Genomic DNA, 25,553 nt, shown 5'->3' on the forward strand with positions numbered 1-25,553 from the left:
ATATTCAAAACACTTGATGGATTTTCACTATTTTCCTTCTCTTTTCCCTTCTCCTTGGATAGTCTTTTCACATATGCAGACCACTTCCTTTCATGGCGCAATACATTCCACACATGTTGCAGAACAAAAGCCTTATCATTATGTTCAGAAGCATATAATTCCAGTGCATTATTAGTTATTTGATCGTCACTCATTCCACTTTCATATACTTTGTTCATCCTTGTCCAGCAACCATGAAAGTCAGCAACAGGTTTCTTTATGCGGTCTTAGCGAATCTTCAATTGGTTACGATTTCTTGTTCTATTACTAGCTGTTGTACTGTTATAAGTTGTAGTGACATCTCCCCAATACCGATCTAACTTCTTATTATTTCCATCAACTGGGTCAATAGAATTAAGCAGCCAGGCACTAGCCTACAACAATTATAGGAAGAAACAAAATAACCAATTATGCATTACATCATATTATCATATTAGTGTTCTAAAAATAATTTGAAGCTATCTTACCAATCTTTCATCTTCTTTACGTGTCCAGTTCAATCGAATTTCAGACCTAATAGCTTGGGGAGTCTCATCACCATCAATATCAATTGGTTCTTTTTCCACTAAACCAACAACATTAGCATCTATTGAAATATTTTCAGTTGGTGAGACTGCATGTTCAGTACTTGTAGCACCAACAAAATGAGAGTTTTCTGGCAATTGGCTAGCACCCTGATTATTCAAAAATGAATTGTGCTGCAGAAAGTTCGTGAACCCACCAGGAGGATACATACTGTTGATTCAAAAAAGGGCAACACAGAATAAGATATGGTACAAAAAATTGGATGCTCTTGTACTATCTACTAAAATTTTCAGAGGAACCATATCTACTAGTGTACTTCAGTATGGCACAAAAATTTCCCCAGGAACCATATCTACTTGTGTACTATAGTCTGGTACAAAATTTTTCCAAGAAACCATATCTAAAGATTCAAAGAAAAATCTACTGAGATGATTTTAAAGAAGGACCGTACCTATCTCTTGAGCCAGGAGGCAAACCATGAAAGAGTGGAGCACTGACATCTGCAGCAACTAGCTGAGAATCTCTGGTGGCTTCAAAAATAAGGTTACGAGCAAAAAGAGATTGACGAGCAGGGGCATTAGCACTGGTAGCTTGAGCAGCAGATCCACGAGTTGCCTTTGGCCTCCGCAATCCACTCATACTGTGACAGACTGGGTTGGGGTCAGATTCATGGGGAAATCAGATTGGGGCTAGGGCTCAGGAGGCAAACCTGATCTTCAACGTTGAGGTGGAAGGGGATTGAAATATTTGCTCGTTGCCACAGAAGGATTGCCAGCAGCAAGAGCCTTCAATCCTGCTGGTTTTTGTAAAGCAGTAGGAGCAGCTAGCAGCAGCGCGCGCGGTGTGGGGCAAGGAGCTTGGCGCGAGCGGGAAGAAAATTGGCGCGCGTGGGGAGACGAGCGGACGAGCGTGGCGGCGGCGTCGATGGAGTGGTGTATATACGCATGGGATCCAGACGTCGTTGGGGGAAGAGCCGAGGAAACGATTGAGGAAGGCCCAACGCAAAATATATCGTTTCTATCAGCCTTGGACGAGAGCATATCGTTTCTGAGATGGGAAACGATTTCTACTATTTCTCTTCTCTCTCCTTCTTAACTCATGTGCCACATCAGTATTTTCTGTGAGCTGGCATGGTATTTAATGCTATAGAAACTACATATAGTTTCAGGTTGGGACTGCCCTAATGCAACGAAGATCGCTGACTTTAGAGTAACAAACTCATGATGCTAGTATTTACTAGAGTATAGAGTATAAATAATGTTTGTGCACCTTTGTTGGTTCTTAACCAATCTCCTTGCATGTCCTTATTTAATCTCCTATGCACGTATATTTATGTACTTAGTAATATAAACATCTGTACGTACTGCAGTTTATTAGTATAAATGTATCAACTGCCTGATCAAGTTTATATAGAGGCAGGCAGTGAAAGGGTATTTACCCTAATGGTTACAGTGACCTGAGTAACACCCAAGGTCATGAGTTCAAATCTCCATAGAAGCATAAATTTTAGATTAGGTATTTGAGGGGCTAAATCTTCTACTTGGGGTAAGTTCTCAAAGTTTTTGAAATAAAAAATGGCTGTATATATCCGAGTGGATATAGAGGTCGGGTAAAAATACCCTTCTCAAAAAAATAATAAAAAATATAGAGGCAGGCAAAAAACACGCACATGTTTCCTGTACATGCCCTTGGTTAAGGGCTTGTTTAGTTCGCGAAAATTTTTGAGTTGGGTGTCATATTGGATGTTTGACCGGATATCGGTAGACTATTTTGGCGATTAATTGAAAATCTAATTACTTAGGGTGTCAAAACTACGGGACGAATTTTTAAAGCCTAATTAATTCGTCAAGAGCACATGCGAGTTATTGTACCAATTATGGCTAATTATGGACTAATTATGCTCAAAAGTTTGTCTCGCAAATTTTTTCCAACTTTCTTATACATGTATCCAAAGATTTGATGGGACAGGTGAACGTGAAAATTTTTGGAACTACAGGGCCTAAGTCTTGCAGTGCAGTCATCGGATCTTATGAAAATATTATAAGAAAAATGGAGTTGACCAAGTGAGCAAACAAGTATTACGAAAGGCAAACAAAAATTTGGTTATCAACCAGTAATCCTACACATCATGTGGCAGCCTATACATGCATGTAAATATTGGCTCACTTCTATAAACACCAGTCTGTTGACATATAATTTCAACTGCACTTTTTATAAATATAAATATAATTCCACTTGCACATACAAATTGACTGATGCAGCAACGTCATGTGTCCTTTCTAGTGGACGATGAGCAATGAAATCACTAGCGCAACCAAACAAATAGACAACTATAAAAATTAATAGGTTTGATCTCTACAACCACACAGCAAGCACAGATCAGGCACGCACTAAAACGCTACTGCCTATGTTTCATAATGTATGATTTTCTAGCGTATCCTAAATTCATATAGATATCAAGGAATCTAGACATATATATATATATATATAAACAATATACATCGGTTAATAGATGAATCTAAACATAGTTAAAACTTCTTACATTATGAAACAGAGGGAGTATAAAATATGGCTATGTAAAGCACGAAACCATTTAGAGCACATGTCACACCTGAGTTTTTGTAATAAGCCTAAATCACTAAAGAAATTGTTTAATAATAATTGGCTTAATTAACTCAGAAAAATCCATCCGAATAATTAATTTAATTAAATTTAAGTTCGTCGGAATATTCTAAAATATCTCAAGAACAGGGAAATTATTAACAAAATTTAAATATGAATTGTAGAGGATAAAATTTTTCTCTAAAAGTTAATTTAAAATTTGGCAAAGCGAGGTTTCCCTCTTTTTCTTTTTCTTTCTCCATCTTTTCTTTTGAATTGCGTCGCGGCCCAATTCCTCTTTCCTCCTCCCGGCCTGCCTCCCCTCCCTCCCTCTCCTTTCTTTATCTTTGGGCCGGCAGCCGCGCCCGGCCCAACTCCCTCCCACGCCCGCGCGCTCCACCCCTTTCCTCTAGGCCGCTAGCCCAGCACGCGTCTGCGCTCGTGCCCGTGACGTAAAGTCCATGCCACCTCCCCCATCCCCGCACCATTGACAGGCAGGCCCCGCCTGTCAGGCCCCCTTCCTCTCCGACCTAGCCTGTGCCCGCGCCGCCGTGGCTGACTTCGTCGCCACCGCAGCCGAATCCACCGTCGTGTGCCCCGGAAGCGTGCGCGCCGCGGAATCCCCAATCGCCTCCTGTCCTATCTGACCACCACCTCCCATAAATACCCCCGGTCGCTGCCGCCCCCCTCCCATTTCCCGTGCACCGCCGTCCGACGCCTCTCCGAGCCGTCTGTTGCCGTCACCACCTTTGAATCCTTCTCGCCGATACGTCAGCGCCTTCGCCGCCGCTGGTGAGCACCCCATCCTCCCTCCCTTTTCTCCTCCGGCCACCACCGCTGAGTCCGCCGGCCACCGCCGCTTAATCATGTGTTCCCTCCACCGTCGCTATTCCTCCTTGCACCGTCGCTATTCCTCCTGGCGTCGTCGCCGCCGCCTCGCCGATGCCGACGCGACGCCACCGACACCCAAGCCCCTCCGCACCCGCTGCGCCGTCGCCATCTTCACGACGCTGCTGCCGCCATGGACTCCCCTCAACTTCCGCCATCGCTGAGCCCTCCGCCTTGCCGCCGCCCTCCCGGCCGAGCGTCGGTGCCATCCCCTCTCCCTCCCTTGTTTTCTCCCTCTGGTCGACGGGCCCACCCACCAGTCGGCCTCCTCTCTCCCGGTGGGCCCACGTGCCAGTGACTCGCCACTTCCCTCTCTCTCCTTTCCCCGGGGCCCACTGGTGAGCCGCATGGACACCCCTCCACTCTCACTCCAACGGGCCCCTAGGTCAGCCTCTGCTCCCCTTCTCTCCCGATGCGAGGCCCACCCGTCAGCTTCCCTCTCGCTGACCGGTGGCCGCCACCTGTCAGTGCAGCCCTCTCTCCTCGCTGACGTCAGCGACCTCACTTGCTGTGCAATTAAATTATTTAGGATTTTTCTGTTTAGTTAAAAAATAGCAGTTAAACTTCTAAAATTCATAACTAATTCATCTAGTCTCCGTTTTAGTCCATTCAAATTTCGTTAAATCCAGAAAAATACCAAGAATCTATTAAAAATATAATATTGTGCTGTTTCAGTAGAGTTTATGCATGTTTATTTATTTTTTGTGCTTTGTCGCTTAGATTCGGAGTCTATTGACGCACCGATTTACTTCAAAATCGTCGCAAAGGTACCTTAGGGGGACAGAGCAAGGCAAGTGGCATTAATCGTGATCATATTGCTCCTATTATTATAAAATTTCTGCTTTATTTATTCAAACTTGCATTATTTATTCAATGTATTTATTGTATTTATTTTCCGAGTTAACCTATTATTATGCTGTTGCTTATCCAACTTTATTTATGTTATGCCAAGGGTAATTAAAGTAGAGTTAGGCCTAGGTCATGCTTAGCTTTGCTTAGAACAAGTAGCACATGAGATCACACTATAATCATTGCTAGTTATGAATAGTTGTTGATGATGATTTGGTACCCGGTCAGGGTTAATGTTAACTAAAATATTGTTAATGGTGGGCTGTGAGTGCATGGTTTTGAGAGTCGTGCCCATGACAATTAAGGACCGGTTCGCTGGAAACCCTGAAAGTTATTCTACTGCTAACCACAAGCTAGAGTGGGCAACAGTGGGATTTGAAGTGTAATTATGAAATATTCAACGTACCCAGGCTAGGGTGAGCGTGGTGGAGTATGGATACCCTTCGACTGTCTATGCTGCTGCCGGATTCGCCTAGGCACAAGAGGAGGCTGCCCAACTTGGTTTAAAGTAGAGCATTAGATGAAAACACCTCGAAAACAGATATAAACTACCTATACCGTTTATGTTTCCATAATTTTTCTAAATCGAAATTGAAACCTCCGATACCAAAACGGAGCGAATACTGACCAAAGAGAGTACGGTATCAAAAATTTATCAGAACATAAAAACCCCTCAAACCGAGTATCCAGATCTTTTCTAAAACAACGAATCTAATTCTCAATGTAAAATTCAGAACATCACATCTTAAATTCTCAAATACCACATGTGCCATGGGGAGACACAATGACATTTATAGCGTAAAATAGAAGTGGACAGTACCTCATCTCACTTCTCACAGCAGCAGTCACATTCATATAGTACCACTACCAAGTGCACAACACAAAATACAATGGCTCACTGTCTCACTAAGCTGACCCACGTAATAGACTTAGTTCACTACAAAAGTAGTTCATCCACTCACATAGTCATATCACAGACTTAGTTTATCACATACTTACTTCATCTACTTGTGCAGGAAGGATGAACAAGCTTTTATGGAAACTAGTTAAAGAATTGGTTGTAATGCTTGGGAGCTGGAATAGTCACACTGCACACACTTGCACTGCTGCTGCTTGCATGAGACGAATCGATGAAAAATCTACAACATAACATAAAACAAATCAATGTTGGAGGTCCACAACATGAAAATCAAATCAATTGGCATTCACATTCACCTAATCAGAATCACTCCTTCACCTAAATAGATTTGGAGGTGAACAACGGAACCTACTACATATAGACCTGGAGGTGGAGATGCTGAGGAGACATGACATCAGCTTCGGTGGCGCCAGGGAGGCGGCATCGGAGCTTCAAAGGTGGCGAGGCCACATCAGTGTCAGTGTCAGTAGTGTGCATCATTGTCGGTGGCAAGGAGACGACGTCGTTGCTGATGACGGGTAGGAGGCATCGATGGCGGTGAGGTTGGGGGCGGCAGCTGTGGCACGAGATGGTAGAGGGAGGCGGTAGATCGAGAAGCTCGCACAGTCACAGAGTTGCACTCGGTTCATTGGTAAGGCACGGTTACTTTACTCTTTAGGTCTTTAGCCTTCAGTGTGGGCTTGAGATATTGGGTTGGGCCAAGTTGCTTTGATATCATATATCATATATGGGCCATACATAAACTTCAGAATTCTGACAAATTTTTCGTAAAGATTTTGATCGATTCCGTGTTCTGATGGATAGTGCTGTTACTGTATTTGATTCCGTTTGTGAGAAAAAAATCGACCAACTATTTTCGTTTACGACAACAATCCTAGAAATCGGAATGATTCCGAGCCGTTTTTAACCCTAGTATGCAACCATCCAAACTCCATATTTGACATCCAAGCATTTTTATTACAACCAACCAAACATCTTTGCAACCAAACAATCCCTACACATGCAGGCAGCCAAACAACCTCCGCGACATCCAAACATTCCCTAGAAATGCAGGCAGCCAACAACCTCATTTTGCATGCCCTACTTTAGGTGAAACCAACCAAGATGAGTGATCGACCTAGCCAATAAGAGCCAAGCAACCAAACACACCCTATGGGCCCGATCAGGATAACTTGGATTATGTCCATACTTGCTACCAAGGAGTATGATCCTGATTACAATTTTTAGGGACATAAAGTCGTCTAGTCCCATGTATCCATGGTAACGTGTAGACAAAAAAGGGGGACATAGAGATTTATATTGGTTTGGGCTTTCGGAGTGGATAATAACCTTAATCCAATATATATGGACTATAGATGACAGAATGGATAGGAAGTGTCTAAACTAGCATACCAACTAATATCGGCAAGAAGGCGAAAGATGTAGTCAGCGGCTATGTACTATCTTCCGAACAACCAGCTTTATATGGCTTGGATTGTCTAAGTCTTAAAGTTATCCCCTCCTCTCCTTGGCATTTATACCATGAGTGACCTCTTCTCCAACTAGAATTAAGTCATTCTTTGTGGAGTATTTTTTTTCATCCTTGAGGGTAAGGAGGTACCAAATTTTGGATCGTTGATTTCGACAGATCAGATGTACTGAGAATTCCGACAGATCAGATGTACTGAGAATTCCGATAGATCGGATGTACTGAGATGGTCAGTTCCAGCTGGTACCGTACCATGTCCACCAGGGACCATGTCTCTTTGACTAAGCTTTAGGGGCTACGAGTGTAATTCTGCATGTAGGCTTGTTCCAATCCTATGAGCCGAAGTCAAAGAGAAGTCTAGGAGCTAGGAAGGTTACATCCATCCCCTCAAATCGACATAGGAAGGAGAAGGGTGGTATGTTGTACCGGCCAGCCAGTTGACGGAGGCTTGTGTGAGCTGGCGGCCAGATTTAGGTGGTGTTTAGTGCCAAAATTTTTTGGCAAAAACATCACCTCGACCATTTGACCGGATGTCGGAAGGGGCTTTCGGACACAAATGAAAAAACGAATTTCACGGCTAGTCTAGAAACCGTGAGATGAATCTTTTGAGCCTAATTAATCTGTCATTAGCACATGTTGGTTACTATAGCACTTATGGCTAATTATGGACTAATTAGGCTCAAAAGATTCGTCTCAAGATTTCTTCCATAACTGTGCAATTAGTTTTTTGGTTCATCTATGTTTAATGCTTTATTTAGGTGTCCAAAAATTCGATTTGATGTTTTTGGAAAAAAAATTTGGAAACTAAACAAGGCCTTAGTGTCGTCAAGCAGACATGGCTCAATTAATATATAGGTCCTATTTGGGGGAGCTTCTCCCAGCTACAACTTTTCCCAGAAGCTGCTTCTGTCAGAAGCTGCCGCAAACGGTCCACAGCTTCTGAGAATCTATAGTTACAGATTCTAGAAAATAAACTAAAAATCCAGAATCTGAAAAAGCTGGGTTTAGAAGCTTTTCTAGATTCTCAGAAACTGACTATCAAGCAGCTGCTTCTCGAAATCTAAAGCTCCCCAAACATGCTTATAGTCACGAGGCTATGCGCTTGTTGGCAAACGGATTCGGTCGCAACAAGTATGAGCCGCATGATATCTTGTTGATGCCAGCTAGCTAGTTCTGGCTTCGTTTGGCAATCGTGTCCCCTCTAAATGAAGGAGCTGTGTGGCCGAAGCTATCTTGCCTACCACCTCCACTTGAGAGCTTGCTGGTATATATGCATCAGTTGACATGGATATGGATGCCTGGATGGAATGCTGAACAGGGACAGCAATGACCGCTCGACGGCGATGAATATGGATGGAAGGCCAACCCAATACTAGTGCGAGCAGCTCTAGCGATCTAATTTTTTTCATTCCCTATCGTGCCCCTACAAATGGAATGAACGGATTTCAACAATACCTTATAGTTTTCTTTTACCTCCTTAAGGATGGGGAACAAATCAGTGTTTTATATGTTCACTCTCATGTGCAGAAGGAAAAATGACATGTTGATGTCAATCGTCGACCTACAAGTTCTGCTCGAGGAAGTATTAGTTCAGATAAGAGTCAGAGTTCGAAAAAAAAGTACATATCAGGCCTATAATTAACCCAGAAGTGTTTGATTGAGCAGGGGCAACAATCGGTGTCCTCAATCATGCCTACAAACCGGTTGACAGCAAGCAATGCAAGTTGACAGTAGCATTTGCAGAACTAATTTTTGCAAGAACATGCAGTACCTAAAGTTCATGGATGGTGTAGTGGTCATGCAACGGGGATGAGAACATGTGACTGCAGGTGACAGGGTCGCATCGCCATACCTCCCTACCACCACTGATTGTGTCTGTCTCTTCCACGTCACCGTCCATAGTATTCGTGGGGAGTTTGTCACGTCAGCATCCATGGTATTTACAGGGAGTTTGTCGTTTGGAGGACTTGTTTGCGGCGGGGTATATATACGACACACGATCTATGGTGAGCTGAGTCATGTGTTGCATTGCTAGACACAAATGCTGTTTGAGCCGTTGGATTTGACGATCCGATGGTTATATATATAACAATTTATATAGCATGAATATGGAATAAGCTGTTGATTTTTAAAATTTGTTTGTAATTAATTTGACCTGATACAACGCTCATTTATTTTTTAAGCATGTATATGTATAAATACGTATACCGACTGCGTGGCGAACAGCGCGCGCATTAGACCTGCCCCTGCAGTGATGGCATCCACACACCACACGTCGACCTAAGAGCGTGCATAGTATCTCTCGAAACAAGCGGCATTTTAAATTCTGATTTCATGAAATGCTCCCATAATTAAAACCATGCATAGATGTTACATACGATACATCGATTAGGATACTTCTCTGCTTTAATAATGAATATATAGATAAGACACATATTTGACAATTCATCAAATTAAAAAATATATAAATATGTAAAAAATATAAGTCATGTTTAAGCTATCTTTAATAGTAAAATATATCACAATAAAATAAATGATAATTTTGTGATTTTTTTAATAAGACTAATGTTTAAACATAGATATAGATTAAAAAGTCAATGATTTCACATATTGAAAAACGGTTGGATGAACACACAGTATACATCATATATATATATATATATATATATATATATATATATATATATATATATATATATATATATATATATATATCAATGGGAGGAACAAATTGTAACACAATGCTTTCTAGCTGCAGCTTCCAGCAAGGTTGCATATATTAATGAATGATATCAAATTAACGGTAGTTCCCACGAGTCCAAAACCACTAAGGCCTCGTTTAGTTTCTAAAATTTTTTTTTCAAAAACATCATATCAAATCTTTGGACACCTAAATAAAGCATTAAACATAGATAAATTAAAAAACTAATTGCACAGTTACGGAAGAAATCTTGAGACGAATCTTTTGAGCCTAATTAGGAAGTGATTAGCCATAAATACTACAGTAACCAATATGTGCTAATGACGGATTAATTAGGTTCAAAAAATTTGTCTCGCAGTTTCCAGGTGGAATCTGAAATTTGTTTTGTAATTAGACTAAGTTTAATATTTCAAATATGTGTTTAAAGTTTTGATGTGATGTTTTTTTAAAATTTTTTTACAAACTAAACAACCCCTAATTTGAACTAAGATCCAGAAATTCTCCTGGTTACTACCTTAATTACATCAATTTAATTGTGATGAATTTCGTGTGTCTGGTTATACCTAAGCATGATCACAAGCACACCCGACACTTGTTCGTTATTCAAATTTGTTTCAAATTAGAGAAGAACCCCCTGGCCTTCTTGTATTTTATTCAGTGCAGCTGATACCACTATTAGGTCCAGGATTGTTTCTGGAATTATTTTCTTGAACCATGTCTTGTGATAAGTCATAACCCGACCAAGCACACTAAAGATCCTAAGGAAATGGACCAATCCTTTGTCCAGAGGAATATTTCCCACGATAATATGGATTCTCTTGTCCATTCGTTTAACGGAAGTCATATAAGTAATTTATGCAGACGAGGCTATGCCGTGGCCTAGCCTCGTCTGCTTGTTAATATATGGTAGAAAGAGCCTCTACCGTGACATATATATATCGGTACTGTTACAACAAAAAATGAGATAAACCAAAGCTGTGATTATCGGCTCTTCCGGATAGCAACACCGGATAAATACATGTTAACAACTTAATTTATTTAACATACCCCCTCAATCACAACCTTTTAAGGTTGAGATTGTTTCTAAATAATAACAACTTCTGAACTAACAACGGTTTAGTGAATCCATCAGCCACTTGATCTTGTGTGCCAATAAATCTTATGTCTAGCCACTTGCTAGAAACTGGTTCTCTAACAAAATGATAATCAATTTCGATATGTTTGGTTTTGGCGTGAAACACTGGATTTGCTGTTATATAAGTTCCTCCAATATTATCACACCAGAGACGTGCAGTCTTTGGGTAGGGAAAACCAATTTCATCAAGTAATTTTCTGATGCACATTACTTCTACTGTAGCATTTGCTATAGCCTATATTCAACCTCAGTGCTAGATCGTGATACAGTGGCCTGTTTTCTAGCACTCCAAGAGATTAAATTTGATCCTAGAAATACTGCAAAACCACTAGTAGATCTTCTATCATCTACACATCCTGCCCAGTCTGCATCAGAAAATACACTAAAAATATTCGATGTAGACTTCTGAATTTGCAAGCTGTAGTTTAATGTACCTTTTAAGTATCTAAGGATTCTTTTAACTGCACTCCGGTGTGAAGTAGTAGGACTTTGGAGAAACTGACATACCTTATTTACTAGATAAGATATATCTGGTATGGTAAGACAAAATGCTCCCACAATACTTCTGTATTGCGTTGAATCACTAGGACCCAAAATATCTCCTGTTTCTACTGACAAAGTCTCAACAGTGGATAGTGGAGTACTTACAGATTTACACTGACTCATATTAACCCTTTCCAATATTTTCGTAGCATACCTTGTTTGGGAGAGAAGGAGAACTTCGCTGTTTCTTCTGACTTATATTCCCAAAAAGTAGTGCAGATCAACTAGATCTTATAGAGGGAACTCTTTTTCCAAGTCTGTGAGCAAGGATGTAGTTGCCTGTGGAGATGAACTGACAACAATTATATCATCAACATATACTAATACAAGCAATTTATGTCTTCCATTGTCATATATAAACAACGATGTGTCAGCCTTAGATGATAACCAAGTTGTAACAGTTTTTGACTTAACCTGGAGTAATAGGTGTCTGTTTTAAACCATATAACGTCTTGTCCAGCTTACATATATACTGTGGATGTGTTTTATCTTCATAACATAACCTGGTGGTTGTCTCATGTATACTTCCTCCTCTAGATAACCATAGAGGAAGGCATTATGAACATCTAGTTGACGTAAACTCCACCCACATGACATAGCAATAGATAAAACTAGTTTGACACTAGCTATTTTAACAACCGGGCTAAAAATATCCTCATAATCAATTCATACCGTTGCTTAAATCCATTGGCCAACGGTCTAGCTTTATATGTATCTATGCTATCATTGGCCTTTCTTTTAATCTTATAAACCCATCTAATGTCTATCACATTTTTGCCTGTAGTAGGTGGGACCAAGTGACAGGTTTTATTGTGCATAAGAGCTGTAAATTCTTTATCCATGGCAGATTTCCATTCCGTATGATGCAAAGCTTAAGATATTAGGGCTTGTTTAGTTATCAAAAAATTTTCTTAAAAACATCACATCAAATCTTTGGACATCTAAATAAAGCATTAAATATACATAAACATTAAAACTAATTATACAGTTCTGAGGGAAATCGTGAGACGAATCTTTTGAGCCTAGTTATGACATGATTAACCATAAGTACTACAGTAACCAACATGTGCTAATGACGGATTAATTAGACTCAAAAGATTCATCTCGCGGTTTGTAGACGGAATCTGAAATTTGTTTTGTAATTAGACTACGTTTAATACTTCACATGTACGACCGTACGTGTTGATGTGACATCACTCAAAAAATTTTGGCAACTGAACACTGCCTAAGGCCTTGTTTAGTTTCCTAAATTTTCTTCAAAAACATCACATCGAATCTTTGGACACATAAATGAAGCACTAAATATGGATGGAACAAAAAACTAATTACACAGTTATGAGAGAGATTGTGAGACGAATTTTTTGAGCCTAATTAGACCATGATTAGCATAAGTGCTATAGTAACCAACATACGCTAATGACGGATTAATTAGTTCAAAAAATTTGTCTCGCGGTTTTTTAGCGGAATATATAATTTGTTTTTTCATTTGTATCAAAAACCGCTTCCGACATCTGATCAAACGTGTGACGTGACTTTTTTGCAAAAAATTTGCAATCTAAACGCTAAATTTGCAAAAAAATTTGCAATCTAAACGCTGCCAAAGGGGATGTTTAGTTTCTAAAAAATTTCACCTAAAAACATTACGTCGAATCTTCGAACATCTAAATAAAGTATTAAACTTGGATAAAACGAAAAACTAATTACATAGTTAGGTGAGAAATCATGAGACGAATCTTTTGAGCCTAATTAGTACGTGATTAGCCATAATTAGACTTAAAAGATTCGTCTCGCGGTTTCTACACCAGTTATAACGTGAAATTCGTTTGTTCATTCGTATCAAGAATCCTTCCGATATCCGATTAATCGTCTTATATAACAACCCCTAAATTCCCCCGTTTCACCCATACCGAATAGTACCATCAGTATAGTATCTCTTTGGTTACCGAATACTGTACCTCGTTGAAGTCTGGTGCGCGGCCGAGATGGTTGTGATGTGGACTGATCGCCATTAAATGCTGGTACAGTGTCATCGTTGATGTTTGCTGTAGCATCGGTAGCATGCACGTCTACTGCTGTAGAGCTGCTGCTGCAGGCTCGGGAGCAGCCTGCTTGAGGTTGACCGGGCGCAGCAGGAGGGCGGTCGGCCTCGAGTTGTGCGCTGGACGGCGACGGCATATAATATCATATTAAATCTTTTAACACGTAAATAAATATAAATAAATATTAAAACTAACTAAGGTCTTATTTAGCTTTCAATTTTTTTTAAAAACATCCCATCAAATTTTTGACAAATAAATAAAATATTAAATATAGATAAACAAAAAATTAATTGCACAGTTCTGGAAGAAATCCTGAGACGAATCTTTTGAGCCTAATTAGAAAGTGATTAGCCATAAATGCTACATTAACCAATATGTGCTAATGACGTATTAATAAAATCCATTTATAATCTTGGACTAATTCGCGAGACGAATCTAATGAGCCTAATTAATCGATGATTAGACTATGTGATGCTACAATAAACATTTGCTAATTATGGATTAATTAGGCTCAAAAAATTCGTCTTACGGATTAACTCTGATTTATGAAATTAATTTTTTATTAGTCTATGTTTAATATTTAAATTAATGTCTAAACATCCGACGTGATATAGTGGTAAAAAATTTAACCCGTAAACAAGGCCTAAAATACCGAGGCAGCGGCAACTCGGCACCATTTTGCACCAAGATTTGGTCATTTGCTCCAGGAAATGCAGTGCTGTGACCTGAAACAGACTCAGCAGGAATATTAGCAGCAACAGGAGAATTAGGCCCCGTTTAATTCTCAAAAATTTTCAACTAAAAAACATCATATCAAATCTCTGGACACCTAAATAGAGTATTAAACATAGATAAATCGAAAAACTAATTACACAGTTATGTGAGAAATCATGAGACGAATCTTTTAAGCCTAATTAGTACATGATTAGCCATAAGTGCTACAGTAACCCACATGCGATAATGACGGATCAATTAGGCTCAAAAGATGCGTCTCGCGGTTTCCATGCCAGCCGTGAAATTCGTTTTTTCATTCTTGTCCGAAAACAACTTTCGATATCCAGTCAAACGTTTGATGTGACACGCAAAAATTTTCATTTCACCAACTAAACACCCCCTTAACCAGTGGTTTATCATACTCCCATTCGCTTCGAGATAGTAAATGCGATGGAAGGAGATTAAGGAGTTGTTTAGATGGGGCTAAACTTTTTAGCCTCATGTCACATCGGATGTTTAGACACTAATTTGAAGTATTAAAGATAGACTAATAAAAAAAACTAATTTCATAAATGAGAGCTAATCCACGAGACGAATTTTTTAAGCCTAATTAATCCATAATTAGAGCATATTTACTGTAGCATCACGTAGGTTAATCATGGATTAATTAGGCTCAATAGATTCGTCTCGCGAATTAGTCCAAGATTATGGGTGAGTTTTATTAATAGTCTACGTTTAATATTTATAATAAGTATCCAAACATTCGATGAGACAAGGGGCTAAAGTTTAGCTCCTTGTCCCAAACACCCCCTAATTTCCGCTCGAAGGCGAGCACCAGCGTTGGGGTATAGAGTTGAAAAAGGAAAAAGATGTTCATCAAATGTGACATCACGAGAGATGTAAACACGACCGGAGCTGACATCCGCACATTTGAAACCCTTATGAAGGGTGCTATAGCCAAGAAAAATACACCGTTTGGAGCGAAAGGAGAATTTGTGAGTGTTGTATGGACGAAGATTCGTCTCGTAATTTCCTTCATAACTGTGTAATTAGTTTTAATATTTATCTATATTTAATGTTTTATTTAGGTGTTCAAAGATTTGATATAACGTTTTTGAGAAAAGGTTTTGGGAACTAAACATGCCCTTCGGGCTTGTCGTCATTGCGCCCTTGGTTGAACCCGCCTCGGCCGCGGTTGGTGTTACCACCACGCCCGCGATCGCCACGCCGAGTTCGTCCTGGCCGTTGAAGCAAGGCAAGACGTGCCTCGTACCCTGTCAATTGCAAGTGCAGTTTCTCCGACGAGACCGGTTCTGCCCGTGCAGCAACAGATGAAACAATTGGATTGTAATCGAAGTCCAGTCCTGCAAGAATATACGAGACCAGATCTTCTTCTTCCAGCGGTTTGCCTGCGGAAGTCATCTCATCAGCCAAAGATTTTAGGGTGTGTCAGCATTCCAAATCATGCTGACACTGAAGATGCAAGGAGATCGTTGTTGGAACTGAGGAGGCCGACGCACAAGCAGAGGATTCACGTGTTAGGAGGCAAAGTAGACTTAATCCGAAGTATATTGGGACACATTGGGCCGTGTTAGAGTGCATGTGTGTGGCCAGCTGGCTGGTGCTTAAATACTGTATCGATATAACAATTGGGAGACGGCTAATGAAATGAACTGATCGCGGTGGCAACGGCGGCGCGGAGTATTCGGTTGAATCTCCGATGATCTATCTTTATCGATTCTCTGTTTTTGTGAGTTCCTAACAATCTGGTATCAGAGCCATTGCGATCCGCGAGCATTCCGTTATCTCTCGATCGTCTGTAAATTCCGGGAACGAGGTGGGAATCGGTCTCTTTGGACTGATTCCGCAAAAGTGAATTCGATTCGCTCCCTCGATCTGGGTTGGCTCGATTTGGAGCATTGGTGCTCGTGATTTTTTTTGGCAATTTGGAGAGACCGAGATATCTCAACAAGCAAGCACGAACGATCATGGAGCACGACGACAAGTTGGATGTTCTTCTGAGAAAAATGGAGGAGTCAGAGCAGAAGCGAGCGGCCGCCGAAGAAAGGTACTGCTCTGACCTTCAGTCACTGAAATTAGCTTTAGAGGGCAGGATTCCTATGGTTGAGAACAAGGTGGATGAGTCGGGTTTGACGGTGGAGGAGTTAGCAAACAAGGTGGATATGCTTCAGGCGGGTTGGAAGTCGTTACAGGCAATAGGAGCTTCTGAGCGTCCAGCAGCTGTTCGGGAAAATGTCAAGGAGGAATACCTGGAATCACCATGGCTGAGTAGAAGGAATGATCTAAGTTCTTAGGGAATTCCTACGTCATTTGCACCTTCCACGGGAGTAGCAAATTCGGCTTGCTTCCATCATGATCAGTTGTTTGTTAATTCTGTCACGGTTTCATTACCGCCACTGTCCTGTCCTCAGTTCGATGGTGATAATCCTCACATGTGGAAGGACAATTGTGAATCATACTTTGATGTCTACGGAGTTCATCCAGCAAATTGGGTGAAGGCGGCCACTCTAAATTTTGTGGGTGCGGCGGCATTTTGGTTGCAGTTTGTGCGTCAGCAGATTACAGGAATCACCTGGGTGGATTTGTGTGACAAGGTCTGCAGTAAGTTTACGAGAGATAGGCAACATGTTTTGATTCGCCAGTGGTTTCATTTGAAACAAGTGGGCAGTATTTCTGAATATGTTGAGAGATTTGATATTGTGATGCATCAATTGCTGGCGTATGACCATGCTGTTGAGCCTTTGTATTTTGTAACTAAATTCATGGAGGGTTTGAAACAAGAAATTAGAACGGTGGTCATGATTCAAAAGCCTAATTTCAGACGACTTGAGCATGCTTCTTACCTGAAGGGACCTGGGAAGAGTACTGCACCATTTTTGCCCAAGGTTGGTACTATAATTCAAGCTGAAGATCGTAGGTTCTCTGAAAGTGCCAGGAGCTCAGATAAAGACAGCAAGTTGTCAGCATTGAAGGCTTATAGAAAGGCTAAGTGGCTTTGTTTTACATGTGGAGAACATTGGAGTCGAGATCACAAGTGTGCATCCACTATCCAACTGCATGTGATGGAAGAGCTCTTGGAAGTGTTGCAAGAAGGAGACTCTTATTTCACCCCTGAACCTGATAGTGAAGAAGAAGGTTTAATGGCCTTATCTGTATATGCTTGCAAGGGAATAGAAGCACCCCAATCTATGCGTGTTCAGGGGCTAATTCAGGAATCTGAATTGTTAATGTTGATAGATTCAAGAAGCACTCACTCATTTTTGGATGTACATTCAGTTTAGCATCTAAATGGAATTCAAACACTGTCTACTGCAGTTAGAGTTCGAGTGGCTAATGGTGAAGCGATCACTTGTACTCAGTTACTATCCAATTGTGATTGGTGGCCGCAAGGTATCCAATTGTGATTGGTGGCTGCAAGGACAACATTATAGGACTAATTTCAAGTTGTTACCATTATCTGGGTATGATGTCATATTTGGTATGGATTGGTTGCAATCATTAGGACCTATAAATGTGGACTGGGAACAAAAGAAGATGCAGTATTTCAAGGATGGGCAATCAGTTATTATTCAGGGAGTTCATACTCAATTACATAACTGTGCCCATATTACTAATCTTCAGATACAAGCTTTACATAAGTCAGGACCACTGATGCACATGGTACAATTAATAGGAGTACATGACAATGAAGTTGTAGCAACCACCTGTGTTTCTGATTCTATCACCTCACTCCTGCAAGAATTTGCTGATGTATTTACAGAACCCACTCAATTACCTCCAAGGAGAGCTTGTGATCATCTTATACCTCTTCTTCCTGGAGCCAAACCTGTTTGTATTAGACCTTACAGGTATAATCTAACACAAAAGGATGAGATAGAAAAGTGTCTGAAATGTTATAGAATGGGGTGATACAACCTAGTAACAGTGCTTTCTCTTCTCCAGAGTTACTAGTTAAAAAGAAAGATGGAACATGGAGAATGTGTATTGACTATCGACAGTTGAATGGATTGACTATTGAAAGAAAGTTTCCTCTTCCAGTCATTGATGAATTATTGGACGAATTGGCTGGATCAAAATATTTCTCTAAATTGGACTTAAGGGCGGGGTATCACCAAATTAGATTGGTTGAAGAAGAAGAACCTAAAACTCATCTCGGTCAATTTGAATTCAAGGTGATGTCCTTTAGGTTGACCGGTGCAACTGCCACATTCCAGGAGGCAATGAATGCTACTTTAGCCCTAGTGCTTAGGAGATGTGCTTTAGTTTTCCTTGATGAATATTGATTTACAGCCAAGATTTGGACTCTCATGTGATTCATTTGAGGGAAGTGCTACAATTTTTACAACAGCACCACTGGAACGTTAAAATGTCCAAGTGTTCCTTTGGTCAGTCAGAACTGGCTTACTTGGGTTATATTATTAGAGCCAAGCGTTTTTCTATAAATCCAGCTAAGGTCAAGGCTATTGCTAATTGGCCTATTTTGAAGAATCTGAAGCAACTCAGGGAGGTTTGGGGCTTAGCTGGCAATTATAGCAAGGTTGTTAAAAACTTTGGGTTGTTAAGTAAGCCTTTGACTAACTTGTTGAGAAAAGGGGAGGCTTTTATATGGACTTCTGAAGTAGATCTTGCCTTCAACAGATTGAAGCAAGCATTGATTACTGCTCGGGTTCTAGCCTTGCCAGATTTTTTGAAGCTTTTCTGTATTGAGACCGATGCTAGCGAAATGGGGACCGAAGCTGTTTTGCTCCAAGATGGCCATCCTATTGCTTATGACAGTCCAGTGGGTGAGATTTATGGTTCCTTATCGAAGAATTCGAGCATTGTTGCTTGGCCCAAAATGAAGTAGATGGGGAAATAACAATTACAGAATCAAGCAGTACCCAGTTGCTCTGTTGGACACCAGGATTTCGCAATCTTCCAATACAACTATTTGCAGGTATTGGTTCAATAGCCCAACACCCTAGCCGAAGATGCCACCTGGGAGAATTTAGTTGAACTTCGTTACCGTTTTCTTCGTGCACTGGCTTGGGGACAAGCCATTTCTCAAGAAGGGGGGACTATCAGTATTCCAAATCATGCTGACACTGAAGATGCAACGAGATCGTTGCTGGAACTGAGTAGGCCGACGCACAAGCAAAGGATTCACGTGTTAGGAGGCAAAGTAGACTTAATCCGAAGTATATTGGGCCACATTGGGCCGTGTTAGAGTGCGTGTGTGTGGCCAGCTGGCTGGTGATTAAATACTGTATTGATACAACAATTGGGAGGCGGCTAATGAAATGAACTGATCACGGTGGTGACGGCGTCGGCGTGGAGTATTCGGTTGAATCTCCGGCGATCTATCTATCGATTCTCTGTTTCTGTGAGTTCCTAACAGGGTGTGTTTAGGGGGTGTTTAGATTGAGAAAAATTTTAGGAGAAGTGTCACGTCAAATATTTGACCGGATGTCGGAAGAGGTTTTCGAACACGAATGAAAAAACGAATTTCACGGCTAACCTAGAAACCGTGAGATGAACCTTTTAACCCTAATTAATCTATCATTAGCATATGTTGGTTACTGTAGCACTTATGGCTAATCATGGACTAATTAGGCTCAAAAGATTGTCTCAAGATTTCTTCCATAACTGTGCAATTAGTTTTTTGGTTCATCTATGTTTAATGCTTTATTTAGGTGTCCAAAAATTTGACGTGATGTATTTGGAAAAAAATTGGGAACTAAACAAGACCTTAGTTGGTGAAATGAAATTTTTTGCATGTCACATCAGACATTTGACCAGATGTTAGAAGGGGTTTTCGGACATGAACGAAAAAACGAATTTCATGACTGGCCTGTAAATCGCGAGACGAATCTTTTGAGCCTAATTAATCCATCATTAGTGCATGTGGGTTACTGTAGCACTTATGGTTAATCACGTACTAATTAGGCTCAAAAGATTCGTCTCATGATTTCTTACCTAACTGTGCAATTAGTTTTTTTATTTTATCTATATTTAATACTCTATTTAGATGTCTAAAGATTTGATATGATATTTTTGGGCGAAAATTTTTCGGAGCTAAACAACCCCTTAATCTTACCAAAGCTGTCTGCATCGTCGCCAAGGTCATGCGCGTGCTGATCACACGCGCACGCGACTGAGGTGGTGTTTGGGACAACACTTATTTTTAGTCACTTGTTCTGTCGAATGTTTAGACACTTATTATAAATAGTAAACATAGACTATTAATAAAACTCATTCATAATCTTGGACTAATTCGCGAGACGAATCTATTGAGCCTAATTAATCCATGATTAGCATATGTGATGCTACGGTAAACATGCTCTAATTATGGATTAATTTATGCTTAAAAAATTCGTCTGCGGATTGCCACTCATTTATGAAATTAGTTTTTTTATTAGTCTATATTTAATACTTGAAACTAGTGTCTAAACATTCGATGTGAGATGAAACTAAAAAAATTTAGCTCCAAACTTCTTTTCTGGCTCATTTGTCCCATCAAGGAACCCAGCCATCTCTCGCTAAGACCTGAGCTTTCCGTAACACATGATTGATGGGTGGGGTAAAGTTTAGGTTCCTGTTCAATCGAATGTTTGAACGCTTATTATAAATTTTATAAATAGTAAACGTAGACTATTAATAAAACACATTTATAATCTTGGACTAATTTATGAGACGAATATATTGAACCTAATTAATCCATGATTAGCCTCTATGATGCTATAGTAAACATGCGCTACTTATGGATTAATTAGGTTTAAAAAAATCTTCTCGTGGATTAACACTCATTTATGAAATTAGTTTTTTATTAGTCTATGGCCGGCTGAGAGGGGAAGAGGGTAAGTTATCCGGCGCGGAAAACGTAGTACTGGATTAGTACATAATTAATTAATTACTAATTACTAAAAAAATATAAAATAGATTAATATGATTTTTTAAAATAACTTTCCTATAGAAAAGTTTTGCAAAAAATACACCATTTAACAGTTCAGGAAGCGTGCGCGCGGAAAACGATGGCTCTTATGTATCTAAGCTGGCTGCCGAACGGGGCCTATATTTAATATTTTAAATTAGTGTCCAAACATCCTATATATGCCTAAAAAGTTTAGCCCCGTCTAAATAACCCCTCAAGTTCCTCAGTTACCGTCTGTCCTTGAAGGGGAGATGGCAGTGATGTTGACGAGGAAGCCATGGCTGGCTGCAGATTGGATCGGTGGATTGGAGGGAGGGCTATGATACCATGAAAGTTGGGAGGAGAACGATGCCGTGAGCGGATCTGGATTAGTGACATTGCACCGTGATATTTTCGGTGACATTCTGTCACTAACATGTAGGATCTACTTGTGCCTAGACCCACACGTCATTGACAAATGTCACCAAGAATATTACGGTGCAATGTCATTGAATCCTATTCCGCTGTGACCTAGGCTCGTCTTTGTGTTACTAGATAGTAGAAAGATCATCTACCGTGCTATGTACATCGGTGCTGTTACAACAGAAAATGAGATAAACCAAAGCTGTGATTATCTACTCTTCCGGATAGCAACACCGGATAAATACATAGGATAACAACTAAATTTATTTAACACATTTGTTATGTCCAAATATGTTAACTTTTAAACAGTTAAATGCCATCAATAAATGTAAATATTTTCTGTAGTAGCATCTGATATAAAAATTCAAATAGTTTATTTTGAACTTATTTGCAATGATATTATCTTACGACTCTTAAATGTGCAAAATGATTCTGAATAGTTTCACACGTATGTGAATATTTGCAATGTTATAATTTCACACTTGTGTATGCCCTGTCACAACTAGAGATGAGTCTGTGCTAGAAGTGCTTAAATTAGTTTGGACTTGCATAAATTCTCTAATACGGTCAACTGGTCAAAGAGCATCAATTGAATAAATATTTAAAAATGCTCGAGGAATGAACGATTAGAAGCTTAGAGTAATTTTGTAAAGATATCATAAGTGTGAGTAATTTATCTTGAAGACAGTGAAAAGTAAAAAAGAAAAAGTTATGTATGGGTATTAAGGTTTTCTTTTTCTTTTTTATTTTTGTACATAGGCAGGGAAAAAACAGCCTACTGACCGAGTCCAATATTGTTTCGCACTGAACTTTTTATCGATAATAGAAAAGATAGAAATTCAAAAAAAGTATCAAGAGCACTAACAAAATGCATTACCATGTTTTGAGCTCGCATACATAATCCATAGCACCATTCCAGATGCCCTTTTCCCTGTCAGAGGGACCCATAGGTCTAGCTAGCATCAAAGAGTAATCTTAATTAGTAAGTTTAAAATATGTCGAATTAGCAATGATAATAAAGAAACATGAATGGAACACTGAGGTCCCCTTTGATTCAAATCAAATTTATAGGGATTTTAGAGGATTTCATTCCTGTAGAAAATTTTTCTACAAAGCCCTTTGAATCAAAGGAATAAAATGCATAAACTTTTGAATTTATTGTCATCTTTTTTTAGAAAAATGTTGAAATACTATAAATTGTAAAAGCAATAAAGCATTGACCTTATCCTAAATGTGTCGGCCAACATAATTATCGTCAAAGTCATTTTCTTTGAGAAACGGCTTATAGGGAGAGAAAAATATATGAAGCAACAAAAATTTATTATATAGTAAGACTTTTATGCCGCACTAGGAACGATCCAAAAATTAAGGCTGGGAAATGTAGAAAGCGATGAAAAATTTCTACATTAATAATTCTAAAATTTGGCTGTGGATCTACAAGCTAAAGCAAGCGAGTGGATACTAAAATTAAATAAAATCATGCCAGCATTCTGGAATATATAATATAATATAATATAATATAATATAATATAATATAATATATAAATACACAAAAATTCGTAGTTGTGATGTATGACACAATGAAATAATAGAATTGAGTCTAAAGATGGCACTAAACAAACTAGCTAGATTAAAAGTGAGCATCCAATCTAGATGACCCTGGACCCTTAGCGGACGTCTCCAAAATATAGTCCATCCATAGGTTACTACTGTCTATATGGTATATGGTAAGACTTCTTAGCCTTATCAAAATTTATCAATTGATAAATATATATAATTTATTTATATATATATGTTTAGATTTATTATTATTTATATGAAACTATAAAGGCTAAAAAGTCTTATATTGTGAAACGAAAAGAGTATTTTTTTTTCAATAAACCGCATAGGGTTTTTAGTTCTTTTAATTGAAACATAATTGATAGTCTTTCTGCGGTTTTAGTTTCGAAACAAAAAAAATGCTCGTGAAACCCCCCGGATAAATTAACTCCAGCCTTAAAACAACAGATCATCTTACCCGTTGGACTAAGGACTCGTTCTGCGCGGGACGCAATAAATATGGAGGAAGGCATAACTATACGGAGTTTTTATAATATATTGCCGCGTGGGACCACAACATCGCGTGGGGCCCACACGGATGAAAAAGCCAGGCAGAATTGTTATCGCTTTTTATAATAGTATATATATATATATATATATATATATATATATATATAAACAAAACACTTATCGGGCGTCTCCGAAATATAATCCAGCCATAGATTTTTATTTTCTCCAGTAACTCGTATAGAGTTTTTACTCTTTTTTAATTAAAACATAACTGGCAGTTCTTTCGGCGGTTTTAGTTTCGAAACAAAAAGCTTATGAACTCCCCCGGAGAAATTAAGTAGAAGCAGCGTAGGCAAAGGGTATGCCAGGTATGTCATGGCATACCCTGTAGCCCACGTACTCGGTATATACCGATATATACGTATTTAAAAAAATTATCTGAATACAAATATGTGTTACGTAATGAATGTATATTGAATCACGTTGTCCATTTTACCATTATTACTAATATGCTAAAATGGATTTAGTAAATTATATACGATAATTCTTTTAGGCAGGTATACTCTTAGCTAAAATCCTAGATTCGCTAAGTAAGAGATAGAAATTAATAAACGTACATCTGTCGGCGGAAGAAGGCATCCACATCGACTTGGCCAATGTTGTGGCGATCGACGAATAGCACGGAGTTGGGATCCAGGCAGGCCTGCGGACACCAGTCGGGATCCGGGACGGACCTGCCCTCGCCGTCGACGGTGAAGGGATGGCCCAGCCTTCTCAGCAGCGCGTTCAGCCAATCCTCCTCCTCCTCCTCGCCGCCGGGTGCCGGATCGACCGCCGGCTCGATCTCCTTCCTCTCGCCCGCCATGTATGCGCGTGCTTGATTAATCCACGTACTGCTTGGAACCACCGATCGATCTACTGCTACCCTAGCTTTTCCCTCTTTCCGATGACGGAGCCCTGCCTCCTTTTTTTTTTTTCCCTTTTTTCTCTTTTCGTTAGTAGACATTTATACTGATGGTTAATATATAGGCGAGAACGAGGACGGCTCGGATTTTGTTTCTTTCTTCTTCTCTTGGTATGGACTAGTAATCATGTAAGTGCAAAGCACATGACACTGCATATGAATAAACCGTGAAAAATTATTTATATCTTGAAACTTCATTCATATAACAATGAAAACATTCAAGCACATAAGTAGTGACAGTAAAGGAATTATAGCTGATGCAAACCATTGAAATTTTGAACTCAAGCAAAATGACCATTATAAACAATAATAAACTAAATTTAATAATGTAATTATAAATAAATAGAATTATGCATTAAATTATATGAAGAGCAGCTATTATGGAAGTTCACTTTTAGTTTACTTTTGCAACTGTTCTTTAACACATAGGGATCACTATCTTATTTTTAGCACTGTGATTGAATCTTGATGGCCCGGTTAGGCATGAAAACATAATGGAGGTACTAAGCTATGTGTTTCCAAGCCTTTTAGGCATAACACCAGATGTGCACAGTGGCACGATGAATGGAGTAATAAAAAGGACAAAACCATTATATGGTTTCTCGCACCAGCATTGAAATGGGAAGAGAAGCTGAGCCTATTATGTTTAATCATGTGTCTATATTTTATCTTTATGAAAGCCATATAATTGTAGTATCATAATCTAAATAAATAAACAAAAAAGATACTGCAATGTGATCATTAGATCATATACACTGAAGTATGTTCATCTTTTTATATTTAACT

The 25,553-nt window shown here is 39.4% G+C and overlaps 1 protein-coding gene and 1 non-coding gene across 3 annotated transcripts; both read right to left on the reverse strand.

The window, feature by feature from the left end:
* Nucleotides 1-15,686: 15,686 nt before the first annotated feature.
* On the reverse strand, nucleotides 15,687-15,825 carry LOC121053708. The gene has a single exon (XR_005811252.1). It is a non-coding gene; the product is annotated as a small nucleolar RNA Z247 (small nucleolar RNA).
* A 2,160-nt stretch (nucleotides 15,826-17,985) lies between these two features.
* LOC107303713 lies at nucleotides 17,986-24,854 on the reverse strand. 2 transcript variants are annotated; one of them, XM_015834121.2, is made up of 3 exons: nucleotides 24,421-24,854; nucleotides 22,632-22,706; nucleotides 17,986-18,256 (listed from the first exon to the last, which is right to left on the reverse strand). In XM_015834121.2, exons 1-3 carry the CDS (start codon nucleotides 24,807-24,809, stop codon nucleotides 18,214-18,216), a joined length of 507 nt encoding a protein of 168 aa, XP_015689607.1. In that variant the 5' UTR covers nucleotides 24,810-24,854; the 3' UTR covers nucleotides 17,986-18,213. The 2 variants fall into 2 exon arrangements, 1 of the variants encoding a protein (XP_015689607.1); XR_001549723.1 differs by lacking the exon at nucleotides 17,986-18,256 and having other exon boundaries at nucleotides 22,476-22,710; nucleotides 24,421-24,782.
* Nucleotides 24,855-25,553: the final 699 nt, after the last annotated feature.

The sequence above is a fragment of the Oryza brachyantha genome, chromosome 2 (assembly GCF_000231095.2).
Source record: "Oryza brachyantha chromosome 2, ObraRS2, whole genome shotgun sequence".
In the NCBI taxonomy this organism is placed as follows: domain Eukaryota; kingdom Viridiplantae; phylum Streptophyta; class Magnoliopsida; order Poales; family Poaceae; genus Oryza; species Oryza brachyantha.

Bases quoted from the DNA above. Each gene is read 5' to 3' on its own strand.
- LOC107303713 (XM_015834121.2), bottom strand. From the start codon at position 24,809: ATGTCTACTAACGAAAAGAGAAAAAAGGGAAAAAAAAAAAAGGAGGCA. The intron at 22,707-24,420 runs GTACGTTTATTA...GATGCTAGCTAG, and splicing joins GCCTTCTTCCGCCGACAGAT to ACCTATGGGTCCCTCTGACA. The intron at 18,257-22,631 runs GTAATGCATTTT...GTTTGGCTCCAG, and splicing joins GTATGCGAGCTCAAAACATG to GAAGAAGAGGTATAAGATGA.